Source organism: Triplophysa dalaica, chromosome 22 (assembly GCF_015846415.1).
Source record: "Triplophysa dalaica isolate WHDGS20190420 chromosome 22, ASM1584641v1, whole genome shotgun sequence".
Lineage (NCBI taxonomy): Eukaryota > Metazoa > Chordata > Actinopteri > Cypriniformes > Nemacheilidae > Triplophysa > Triplophysa dalaica.
In genome coordinates, this window is record NC_079563.1 from 4041088 (window position 1) to 4054800 (window position 13713).

The 13713-nt window shown below is 41.9% G+C and overlaps 1 protein-coding gene across 1 annotated transcript in view; it reads right to left on the reverse strand.

Annotated features, from left to right (window-relative positions):
* LOC130411380 (NACHT, LRR and PYD domains-containing protein 3-like) overlaps nt 1–8285 on the reverse strand; it is a 34535-nt gene extending 26250 nt beyond the window's left edge. Inside the window, exons 1-2 of the mRNA XM_056735975.1 lie at nt 8111–8285; nt 3672–3823 (exon numbers count right to left, since the gene is read on the reverse strand). Coding sequence (XP_056591953.1) covers nt 3672–3805 — 134 coding nt within the window. The 5' untranslated portion in view covers nt 3806–3823; nt 8111–8285. The remainder of the gene's footprint in view (nt 1–3671; nt 3824–8110) is intronic.
* Nucleotides 8286–13713: the final 5428 nt, after the last annotated feature.

The window sequence follows — 13713 nt, forward strand, 5'->3', positions numbered from 1 at the left end:
GCTCGTGTTTATAGTAATAATCATGGGGAACGGATTCATTTAGAGTAATATAATCATCTGGCTTTAGCCATGTTTCTGTCAAACAAAGCATGTCTATTTTATGATCGGTTATCAAATCGTTAACAAAAAGTGCTTTATTTGAGAGAGATCTAATATTAAGCAATCCGAGTCGTAACAGCTGATTATCTGTATTTTGTTCATGTTTGATTTGTTTAACGTTTATTAAATTACTTTCAAGAGGTTTACGCAATATCTTATGTTTGCTAATCCGGGGGACAGACACAGTCTCTATTTTATGTTGTTTGTAAGAAGGGATTATTACAACTATTACAACTATACAACAATTATTACGAACTAGTGGCTGGTTCCTGTAGAAAGACATCCAGCCATGACCGCAACTTCTGAATGACAATCTGCCCGCAGTGTGGGCAAGATGTGTCAACGAATGATGCTTCAGAATGCTGGACGCCCAGACACCTAAAGCAGCGATCTTCCCGGAGCTGGCTGAAGAGCTGTGCAAGACTTGAAGCGCTCCACTCACGGCTCACTCCAGTCAAACCAGGTCATCCTGCAGGTCCACCAGGCCAAGGCGTTCAGAGAGCTCCACGTGGGTAAGGCCGACCCGGGGTATTATACTGACCTCACCCTACGGGCGACCAAAGATGGCACTGGCCCTGGTTCGAATAATGTCCATGCAAGTGGTCCAAGCAAGACACCTCTGGCTTAAGCTTGTGCAGATGAGTGACACCGTGAAAGTCCACTTTCTTGACGCACCCATCGCTCATGGGGGGCTGTTTTTGGTGACACTGTCGAGGACTTCGCTCAGCAGTTCTCCATGTTGAAGAAGCAGACAGAGGATATTAGCCACATTCTACCTTGTGCGACGTCTGCTTCCCAGCAGCACAGGCCCCCTTCGACATCAGCTCCGGTTCCTGTACTCCCAGCTCAGGCTGCAACCCAGAAGAGGAAGTTGAGGGTGAAACCTCCCCCCCGTCAGTAACCTTCTCGCAAGAAGCGCCCGGTCGGTACAAGACGATTCCTGCCTCGTCTCAAAGCCGGGCCCTTCTCAGGCCCTAGCACCCACTTACTCACAAAGAGAGTTTCCGTTCTCCCTGGGTGTCCCTTGCAGCCGATCTCACACTCCACTGGACTATGTTCAGCATCCCGACCTCAGGTCAGTCTCAAACCTGCAGTGCGTGCAGCTGTTCCGCCAGGCAGGTAAGTCGGCGGAGCCAACCTTTCCATCCGGGGTCCCCCATGCGAGATGTGGTTAGCTCCGCCAGCTGACGAACCACCCCCCGTGAGAATGGTGAAGCAGACCGTCCCCATGGTCCCTCTTTCTCAGTCCCTCGGAGCTTGGCAAGAGCTCCCCAGACTGTATCTGTGGATACTGAGGAAACCCTCCCAAGTTTCGGGGCATCCTCCCAACCTCTGTCAGAGGCAGGGACGCTTCCGTACTTTGGGCAGAGGTCAACACCCTTCTGGCGAAACAGGCATCGAGTTTGTCCTTCAAGCCAAGATGTTCAGCGGGTTTACAGCCCTTACTTCATCGTTCCCAAAAAAAGATGGCGAGTCGCGCCCCATTCTAGATCTGCGTATCCTGAACAAGCACCTTCACAAGCTGCCGTTCAAGATGCTCACGCAGAGACGCATCCTGACATCCATCAGGTGTCAGGATTGGTTCGTGGCAATCGTCCTGAAGGACGCTTACTTTCATGTCTCGATCCTCCCTACGGTTCGCGTTCGAGGGGTGGACAAATCAGTCACCTGATATATATCATATCTGGCGCCTCTGTGGCAGACATTTGTAGAGCTGCGGGTTGGGCTACGCCCAAGACCTTCGCAAGGTTTTACATCCTTCGCGTAATCCCGCTGTCAGCCCAAATCCTGCGTGGCAACATGTAGGACTGGCATCCGGCGGGTCGTATGCCTGCGAAAGCACCTCCCACCCTCCAGCAGGTTGGGTCAGTGTGCTATCCAGATGGTTAAGAATAGGTATCCCACCCACCTTCCTTCTTACCAAATCACATGGTTAAGAACAGGCATTCCATCCATCACTAAGCAAGCACCCCCTGGGGGTCGGCTGGACAGAGCAGCCTTCCCCCTTAGGCCGGGAGAACATATGAACTATCACAGATAGCTCTAACCGGACCTAGTGCTACCGGATGTCTGGAACACCCCCTCCGTGAGCTGTTCTGTCTGATTTATCCCCATGAGATGGTTCCCACTCCTGGTAACCCAAGACTTCCCCCAAGTGGACCTTCACCTCGCGGTTAACTACTCAGTCCGCACGTTCCATGTGATCTCCCCTAAGGGGGAGACCATATCTATATCAACTGTATTCCTCCCCCCGATCCAGATGGCCTCTCGCCAGTAGAGAGCAAAGGCCTTTGTCCATGAAAGGTTACCGGTCAGGGTGTAAAAATCTTTCTCCAAGAAAGCACTGGGATCCCCCGACCATCACACTGGAAGGTTACAGTTTCGCGAAAGACTCGTGCTGACACACCCAGGCCTCCTACCGACGCTTCGCTAGAGATTGTTACACGATTCAGCGTTTTGGCGTTTTCCATAGGAACCCCATCTGTCGGCTCGACACAACGTCGAGAGACCGACAGAAAGAGAACGTCTCTGCAATGTCTGTAACCTCAGTTCCCTGATGGAGGGAATGAGACGTTGTGTCCGTTATGCCACAAACATGTATCGTATTCTGCTGCAGTCGTGAGAGGCTCTTCAGAACAAAAGGTAAATGAATGCTGCACCTGTCTTCCTTTTATACCGGATCTCAACATCTCGTTCCCTCCATCAGGGAACTGAGGTGACAGACGTAACCGAGACGATTTCCTCAACTAAAACTAAAATGATAAGCTCACCTGCAGGACAGAAGGCTCAGTTAAGCCTTAGAAAGTGAAGTTGTATAAGCAACAAAACAGTTAATGAAATTGTACATTTGTTTCAGTTATTTGAATTTCAGTTTCATTTTTTAATGTTGTTTAAAATATTGTGATGTGTATCGTACTGTGAGCTGAGTGTATCATTACATTCCTATCAGTGAATGAATCTGAACGAATCGCTTTGGTAAACAAACTGAATTACTTAAATGATTCAAATTTCGAGCACTGTTCATCACTGTCAATGACCATTAAACCAATGGCCAATTAAACCATACCTGAATACTGTCCAGCACACATTTAGAGAAATATCAATATATTGACACACCTTAACTTGATCTTTCTTTAGACAAACTGATCTTTTCTATTAATTTTCTATTAAATGATGTCATCTGATAAGTTTAATATCATCATTTGTTGATTTGTGTTATGTTCATACGAACGGTTGTGCAACGATTAAGGTTGATGGAACTTTGTTTTTGATGATTATGAAACAAAAAGGGCATTTAACATGTAAAATGTACATACAACTTGATGTGCATCTGTATTTTTTGACCTTTCCATAATATTTTTACATAATTGTGATAATACAGATAACTGTGATGATTTTGGTCATATGGTATCATCTCTATCCACCATTGTGCTGTATAAAAAAAATCATGAGCATTATTAAATTTCACCTTTTGTGTTCCATGAGAAAAATGAAAGTGAGCAAATCAAACCAAACTGTGATCTAATCCTAGTTTCACAACATCAGATAAACAACAATATGTTTCTACTCACAGAGGTTCAGATGATGATCCATCAGTGAATGCAGGTGGATGACCCATAGAGCCGTCACTCTTCACAGGCACAACACTTGGTTCTTTCTTCTTCTGTATCATTTCAGAATCAATGCTCTCTCTATTCTCCATCATGAGAAACTGACCTCAGATCTGTACACAGAAATCAATCAATGAATCATCTACATCAGTGGTCACCAACCCTGCTCCTGGAGATCGACCGTCCTGCAGACTGTAGCTCCAACCCTGCTTCAGCACACCTGTCTGTAATTATCTAGCAAACCTGAACACCTTGATTAGATAGTTCAGGTGTGTTTGATTGGAGCTAGACCTGAAATCTCCAGGACGGTCGATCTCCAGGCGCTGGGTTGGTGACCACTGATCTACATGACTTAATATCAGGGACCCGTTTCAATAAGGAAGTTCAACCAACATCGAGTTAAAATCTGAACTCTGAGTTGCAGACCAGCTGATTTGAGTTAGATCAATCCACTCTGAGTAAGTTCAACCTAGGTTATGCGCGTGCAGCATGGCGATGAAATGTCATCATCGATTGAGGGAAGATAGCACGGTTCACCATGGCAACGGCACGTGACAAAAAGCGCGCTGTTCATTTCTCGCCAATCTAATTGAAGGTACTGTTACAACCGTACGGTGAATATGAGCACATATTTAGAAAAAAAGAGCGACACAGCCGCAGCAGCAAAAGAAAGAGTTGGCATGGGAGAAAATTGCTTCACGTGTTAATGCGTAAGTTTATATGTCAATCACTTTTTAATTTATTTTGTAAAACTGTGAAAGTGGGAATTATATTTAACTCTCTCGCTCTCTCTCTCTCGCTCTCATGTAGGTGCTATCCTTCTGCAATAAAAAGATCTTTGCAGCAGCCTAATATGAAATATACGACGGCGTTTTAGTGGCACGTAAAAAAAAAAAAAAAGATTTCGAGAATAAAGTCGAAATGTTACGAGAATAAAGTCGAAATGTTACGAGAATAAACTCGTAATACTTTGAGAAAAATTACAGAATTGCTATAAACAGTGGCTGTGGAGGATTTGGTTGAATCCTACTCTAGATTAGGATTTAGCAATACGGAAATTCTTTGTCTTCTGGCGCATCATCACGGAGTTATAATTTGAAAGGACACGGCAGCGGTCATGTAGGAAACTGAATTTATTCAGAAGAAAAAAATCTGACATGAACTACGAATAAACTCAATGGTTCAAATGACGTGCTTAAACATAATTTAAACTCTTAAACTACAACATTCACGTAAACAAAATGCATATTAGGACGAGTTTATTCTCGTTACATTTCGACTTTATTCTCGTAACATTTCGACTTTAATCTCGCAACATTTCGACTTTAATCTCGCAACATTTCGACTTTATTCTCGTAACATTTCGACTTTAATCTCGCAACATTTCGACTTTATTCTCGTAACATTTCGACTTTAATCTCGCAACATTTCGACTTTAATCTCGCAACATTTCGACTTTAATCTCGCAACATTTCGACTTTAATCTCGTAACATTTCGATTTTAATCTCGTAACATTTCGACTTTAATTTCGCAACATTTCGATTTTAATCTCGTAACATTTCGACTTTAATCTCGCAACATTTCGACTTTAATCTCGTAACATTTCGACTTTAATTCGCAACATTTCGACTTTAATCTCGTAACATTTCGACTTTAATCTCGTAACATTTCGACTTTAATCTCGCAACATTTCGACTTTATTCTCGCAACATTTCGACTTTAATCTCGAAATCTTGTTTTATTTAATTTTTTACTTGGCACTAAAACGCCGTCGTAGAAATACATGAACATCATTCATTCAGGAAAGTTGAAAGAAATAAAATGCTCCTTCTAGTAGGATGCCTGATTGGGCCTGATTGGGCCTCACAATTCTCTCCCGACATAAATGTAACTCTCTGCGAATTAATGCAGCTTCCTCATCTATGGGTTCCTGAATAAACAGACATGACACTTTAAGGTCTGTGTGACTAAATTGAGCGCGATTAGGAACACGACTTAATAAACAAATGGCGTATGCAATTTCAACACCTCTCCCGCTTCGAAAAGGGGTAGAGATTGTAAAAAAAACCTGGGTTTGTGGAATAAAACCAGCTCCCGACCATGTTAGGTTCACAGAGTTTGTTACTCTGGTTACTCACTCGGAGTATAAGATACCTCGATTTCTGAAATGGGCTTGACTTTCCCTGCGGTCGCGGGTTTCGCGAGTTTGACATACCTCGCGTTCTAAAACCAAAAACCTTTAGTATTCTGATTTCTGGGGTTAACAGTGAGTTAACCTCACTGTTCTGGGGTTAACAGTGAGTTTGCACTTACCCGGCTTTCTGAAACGGGCCCTTGGACTTTAGACGGTCTGCTGTGTGTTTTTATCACTTTGGCATCATCGCACATTTCAACACAAGTTTAACCTTGGCACGCCTGAAGATAAACTTTATTAAAACTATTAACAAAAAAACAACCGGACTTCTGAAATACGTATTGAGAATGAGCGTTTTTATATGCTGGCACAGATTCCTGCACGAGCACTGCGGACTAGAGCGGATCAACAAACTACAGACTGAAAGAAGGTGAAAAGAATGTTTGATACGTTCATTTGTTACTGGTGGATTCATTTAGTTGTTGTTTTTCAGAATAGCTCCCAATTTGCAGAGCGCTGAGTTAAAGGTACAGTGTGTAGCATTTTGAAGGATTTATTCACCAAAATGTAATATATAACACAAAACTATTTTGTGAGTTGTGAAGAAATACCTTACAAAATGAACCGTTTTTTCCCAAATGGAGGGCACTGAAGCAGGAAAGGTTTGCTAAGCGACACCAAAGTTGCCAGCTCTCTGCTCGAATGGTAAGTTTATCTAATTTCCGCTATGTAAGTGAACTGTTTGTTTGATAGCATTAGCTAATAGATGAGCTGATCATCAAGAGAAGTTGTGTTTTTCCTTGTATATTATTAGCACTTTGTTATTGTACTATAATTTCTTGTTGCATGGCCGTGTGCAAATCAAGTTAGAAATCATGTTTACAATCATAATTTGCATAAATCGGGTGTAAGTTATATTACAATACTGCTTAGCTTCCACACTCTCTCTTGTACGGTGCTCCCGGGATATGTTAGCTCCTCTGCCTCTCCTCTCTTCGCCCTGCCTGCATCTCCAACACCCCTACCTCTCCCTCTAGCTCTCCCTCTTACTACCTGTGTTAAATCCTCTGATTTACTCAGTGATAATGAGAAAAACGCCTGCTAAGATTACACGCATTTAGCATTAGCAAGCTGTTTCAATAGGCTGTAAGTTACGAACCAAGTTACCGTGCCAAAAAATTCTATGCGAAATAAGTGAATAAATCACTGACACAATGTTAAACAAATAACAATAATATTCACTATATTCACTTTTGTAAATAAGCCTCGTCACTTGACTTGCAAAGGTTACTCTCTGCTGTCTCAGACGACATCATCTCTGTCCTGTGTCCGTAACTTCAGTCTGTTGTTCGCCTGTGAGACGTAGACTGCAATGTTCAACCCACCGATAATGGCCGCTATCATTTAAGGAACCCTTTTGTCCTGTGACGGCAACCGTAGCTTCTCTAATAGGAGGGGGAGGGGGGTGACGGAGCTGTAGGTTGCAGTTTCCAACTACGCCAATAGTGGCCTCTGAAACTTACATACAGAACCTTTAACCCGGAATACAGGGAATAGTAAAATCTCCTACGGTTGACATTTTATTCAGCAGTTATGGAATATTCTGTCATTCCGCCCAGCCCTACCCCCCTGAGCCATAAACCTATGGGAAAAACTGATGTTTATTGAAATACCGAAAATGTGATCTTACACAGACTCTAACACTCACATATGAACTCAATATCATATTCACTTTTAAACTTATTTACCAGTTTATACAAGATTTACAAATAAAGCCTGTGATAGAATATTAAAAATACAGAAAAATAAAACAATAACACATCCCTGATGTCCAATAAACAATAGAAAATCTAATAGGTTTCAATGGAAAAGCCTAATGGTTTTTAATGTTTTTTTAATGGCAACAATTAGAATTTCTGTAATGGTTTTTATGGGCTTCTCTTGTTTTTCTCAGCAAGGATACAACGGTTTGGTCACGTGATCATAAAGTTGTTTCATAGAATGACCAAACCCCCGTGAAACAGAGTAGGTCTTAATTATGTTAATAATCTACTGTAATTACGAACACTCTTGTATCATGTATTTATGTCAGATGTGATTCTGTTTGATTTCATGATAATCCTCGAGCTCGTCTGGATCTTCAACATCTCATCGGTTTAAATAAGCGTTCAGATCGATTAACACGACACAAGTGAAATAAAAACATGATCAGGTATAACGACATTATATCAGAAGATAAAGTGAAGTTTATCGATAAGTTCTTACCGTGTATTTTGTGTTTGTTTGAGCACAGTCTGATGCTTTAAAATGGCGATACCATGGAAGGTTTTACTTTCGCTTTGCGATAAGTCGTTCATGAAGGACTCTTTAACATGACTCGGTAGTGAGGTGTCTCACAGTGTTTCGTTCATTTTATGTTTACCGCGCATGTGCGGGTCCAAGTCGTTCGTTCTTTTTCACCGGAGAGAGAAATTATTATTATGAAGTCTCTAGAGTTGAGCTATAATCATTTTGGTTTCTTGTACAGATTGCAGAGTTTATATTGGACCCATGATTATGTTGGGAGGAGGATCAACTGGAAGGGCATGAATTGGAAAAAATCTTTTAATCAGATAGAGTCTATGAAGTTCCTCCTGTGCAAGTAAATGTTATGAAATTTGCCTGATTTAAAAGTATAAGCACATAACTTATTTTGGTTAAAAATGTATCTAACGAGCAATGACATCATGTATCCTTCTTGCGAAGTTGTTTTTGTCTTATCATGAATCAATAAAATACACCTAGGGTTTACATTCAGACTATTTTAGACAGTCAACAGCTGTTCAGTAGCCCAGTACCTGAGAGAATCGTCATAGACAGAGAGACGTGTCAGATTGTACACTTTTGTTTTAAAAGCATTGGTTGTGTGTATCCTTACAGGAAAACGTTTTTACATATGACATTATGCACTTACCTCAACTTAAGAGTTGATGCATATCTGCCCCGTCTCTGTGCGTGCACTTAATCGGTGTAGCGTGTGGTGCCATTATGTTAGCGTTTAGCTTAGCACCATTCGTTCCATTCATTCATTAGGATCCAAACCGGGATGAATTAGGAAGCCACCAAACACTTCATAGCGATTAAGTGCACTGACTGAGATGGGAAAGATACATATCAACTTGTCTATCTTGAGGTAAGAACGTGAAATATGTCAAACGGTGGTGTTTTCTTTTAAAAAAACTGGTAGCTCATATGTGATTTCATGAATTTGTTTAATAATAATTCTGCTTGTGTATTACAGGTGCTGTGAGAAAGAGCCATGTCTCCCGTGCCGCCACTGATGATGAGATCACAAAACATGTGATACGATGTATGAAGGCATTACAATGCCAAAAAGAAATGAGCGCACTGCTGTTGATGGCTGCGCGAGGCGAACAACTTTCGCGAGAGGACCATCGATCTACACGCGAGGAAATGGGATCCCGCGAGCTCGTTTGAAACCTTCGCGCGCGCATTGCATCCAATGTGCGCGCAAGACGAGCCCTCGCGCGCGCATGATATCTTCTGTGCGCGCAATTACAAGCACTCGCGCGCGAAGGACGCGAATATACAGACTTGCGCTCTCGCCTGCTGCTTTTGCTCGCGCGAACATTTTTATTTTTGGCAGTCGCGGGGCGGGACTTGCTGATGGTGTAACCTCAAACGTCATTGGTTATTTCCTGTTTTCCGGAAGTCACTTGTGATTGGTGCTCCATATCATCAATCTCAAGCTTTTAGACAGTCCCTTAAAAGAATATATTGTGCTCTGATAAGATCGGCCATTGATTATGTCAGTATGGTATATACAGTTGTGTTCAAAATTATTCAACCCCCAATGCTGTAAATGGTTTTAGGGAATTTAGTGTACATTTGTAATTGTATTCAAAATGAAATCCTACAAGGACTTCTTAAAGAACCATATGCAACTAAAATGACATCAATTAGTTTTGTAATACAGTAGTAAATGTTTCTTTTGTGAATTCTTCATTGACATAATTATTCAACCCCTTAAAGACTACCACTCTGAAGAACAGAGGTTCAATGAAGTGTTTTCAATCAGGTATTGAAAACACCTGTGGATATCAGGGAGCAGCAATAAAGCCTAATAAGCACCAATTAGGCAGCTTTAAAATGACTGTGATACTCAGCTCCTTCTAGACATTTACTGGTGTGGTTACAAACATGGTGAGGTCAAGAGAATGGTCCAGGAAGACAAGAGAACAGGTGATTACTCTTCACAGGAAGGGCAATGGCTATAAGAAGTGTGGCAGGGTAAGAGACACGACAGACACAAGACGGCAGATATAACAAACCCCGGAGGGGAGTTTATTCACACACACAGTGAAAAGTGTCCAAACAGTGATATCCCGGGGTGCTAGTGTTGTATATTGGTCCTCCGTGCTCGTGCAAATCTGGTCCTAATTCTCCTGGTCACTCGTATCTGCTGGTACAAAGACAAAAGGGTTAGATCGGGTGAGATACCAGACCCAGAGTGGTGAGTGCACGGGGTTTATATGCCCGGCAGCTAATCAGCCTCAGGTGTAGGCGATCAACATTAGCTGCCGGGCTGTTTCCTAGGCGACGCTGATCCTGGATCTGTTCCCGCCCCGCCACAGAAGATTGCAAAGATGTTAAACATACCAAGAGACACCATAGGAAGCATCATTCGCAAATTCAAGGCAAAGGGACTGTTGAAACGCTACCTGGTCGTGGCAGAAAGAAGATGCTGACTTCGACTGCTGTGCGCTTCCTGAAGCGTAGAGTGGAGAAAAGTCCCCGTGTGACTGCTGAGGAACTGAGAAAAGATTTGTCAGATGTGGGTACTGAAGTTTCTGCTCAGACAATACGGCGCACCCTGCGTAATGAAGGCCTCCATGACAGAACTCCCAGGCGCACCCCCTTGCTGTCCCCAAAGAATAAGAAGAGTCGACTGCAGTATGCCAAAAGTCATGTGGACAAACCACAGAAGTTTTGGGATAGTGTTCTGTGGACTGATGAAATAAAATTAGAACTGTTTGGGCCCATGGATCAATGTTATGTTTGGAGGAGGAAGAACAAGGCCTATGAAGAAAAGAACACCTTGCCTACTGTGAAGCATGGCGGGGGGTCAATCATGCTTTGGGGCTGTTTTGCTTCTGCAGGTACTGGGAAGCTTCAGCGTGTGCAAGGTACCATGAATTCTCTTCAGTACCAGGAGATATTGGATGACAATGTGATGCAGTCCGTCACAAACCTGAGGCTTGGAAGACGTTGGACCTTTCAACAGGACAATGATCCCAAGCATACCTCCAAGTCCACTAGAGCATGGTTGCAGATTAAAGGCTGGAACATTTTGAAGTGGCCATCGCAGTCACCAGACTTAAATCCGATTGAGAACCTCTGGTGGGACTTAAAGAAAGCAGTTGCAGTGCGCAAGCCTAAGAATGTGACTGAACTGGAGGCTTTTGCCCATGATAAATGGGCGAAGATACCCGTAGATCGCTGCAAGACACTTGTGTCAAGCTATGCTTCACGTTTAAAAGCTGTTATAACTGTAAAAGGATGTTGTACTAAGTACTAAGATTGAATGTCACTTGGGGGTTGAATAAAACTGATAATGATGTGAGCTCAGAAAAGACATTTGTGGTTATTTCATTATAAATGTTATGTTATATTTGTCTGACCTACACGTGCCTCTTTGATTTAATTGTAAGCAGGATAACTGAATGATCATAGTCAATGTCAAAACGACCAAAACAATCAATTTCAGTGGGGGTTGAATAATTTTGAACACAACTGTAGCTCTGTATGTAAAACACAACTTTTAAAAGTGAAGGCAATACAATCACAAGCAATGAAAATTTGTTGCGGAGCTCGTAGATCATCACCATTATCAACAGTTCATGTAGAGATGGGAGAGATGCCTCAAGAAATCTGTAGGCTCAGGTTAAGGATCAAGTTAAAAATAGTGTTGAAGGACTGTTGGGAAAATAGTATTAAAAAAAAAAGTATAAAAAGTATGGGAAAAAGTTGACAAGCTTTGTGTGAAAGGCCAATGAGGAAGCACAGAAAATGGGTTTAAGTGACATACACATTGCCCCTACAGTGGCTAGGTCAACCATTCCTTGGCTCTTCCCAATGCACTTGAGTGATATCCAATTGCATAAAGAAAAACATAACATTGAAACAAGTGTATTAGAAAGTTCATGAACTTCAGATCATATTTCTGTATTTACTGCAGAACGAATAGCTATTGTGTTGGCACTTCAGTGGATAGAAGAAATACAACCACCAAAGACAGTTATATGCACAGATTCTCTTTCAGCAATAAACAGTTTGTCAAGTGGAAAATCATTAGCAAGACAAGATATGATAAATTAAGTAATGCAAAGTCTTTTTAGAATAAGAATGTATGGACTTCTAGTAAATTTTGTGTGGGTACCATCACATATAAGTGTGAAAGGAAAGGAGGAGGATGATCATGTGGCTGAACAGGCTTTAAATCATTCTCAAATAGACAGTGAAGTGACATTATGTAAAGCAGAAATAAAAGTAATAATAGCGAAAGAACTATAAGAAATATGTCAAAAAGAATGGGAAGAAGGAAAAAAAAAAAGGTAGACATTTATATGGCATACAAGAGAAAGTTGGTTCAGAGAGATGAAGATTAGGAAACAGTAAAGAGGCTGTATTAATAACAAGAATTCGTATTGGACATTATTTATTAAATCAATGCTTGTGTAGTGAGGTAAAAGTGATTTGGCCCCTTTAAGAAATTTCTTTGTGGGCGGAGTTATGCACGTGATTAGATTTCCGTGCGCTTTAAAAGACCGGAAGAGCAGTTGTTTGTGTGGACTACAGGCTTTGTTCGCTGTGTGAGACTTCAAGGAAGGCTGTTCCCCCCATGCTTGTGTGTGGTAGTGTAGATTGAGTATATCGAGAGGCTGCTTATATCTCTCTGATGATCGTGGGGCTGGTGGACGTATGTTAGTGACCATTGAAAATGGCGCTGTGGCTCTGTTCAACCCAGTAGAGCATCGGATTTCCAGTTTACACTTGCCCCTGCTGTCTTTCCTCCCCCTTTTTTTTTACTTTCTTTTGGTTTTTGTTAAGGTCTGTTATTCATTTTATATTTAATATTGTGACGCTCGTAGTAAGGCTGATTTAATGGTCATTTTCATGAGCATTTTTATTTCTGAGACCCAACTAACTTGTTTATTTTCTTTTGTGTTTTAGCGGATCACTGAGGGGTGCTGGTTGGAACACGGTGTGGTCTCCTTGGTGGATATCCTTCGTTGGTGTTGCATGTACACTGTGTGTTGTGTGTGTGTGAGTGTGTGCGCGTGCTTGTGTGTCTTTCTTTTTTTTTCTAGACACGTTTGCTGGTGAATTTTACATGGGCAATAGTGATCTCACATCAGTGGCCAGTCAGTCCTCCTCAAGTGTCCGCTATTTTCTTTTTTGGGGTTTGTTTGTTTCTTGTAGTTGGTGTTCTCTCTTACGATTATAGCGCAACGTGTGATTACACCGATGATGTAAGGCTCATACTCGGGTGTTTTTTTCTGTATTATGGTTGTTAATAAATTGTGAATATTGTTCTTTCTAAAAACACGTCTCTGTTCCTTCCATTTGGTAAGGTACATATTGAATCTGTGCTTCAACTTCAAACTTAACTTTCCCTGACAGATTCAGGGTGGCGTAGTCAGGCTATATGTGATTGGGCATATTAATCGCCCATAAGGTTTATGGTGCCCCTCGCTACAAATTGGCGTATTTGGCAGGGTATGTGACAGAGACGTTTTTTTTTTTTTTTTTGGTTGTTTAGTTTTTTTGTAGGGGAGAGAAAGACAGCAGTTGGCCAGTTGGTCCTT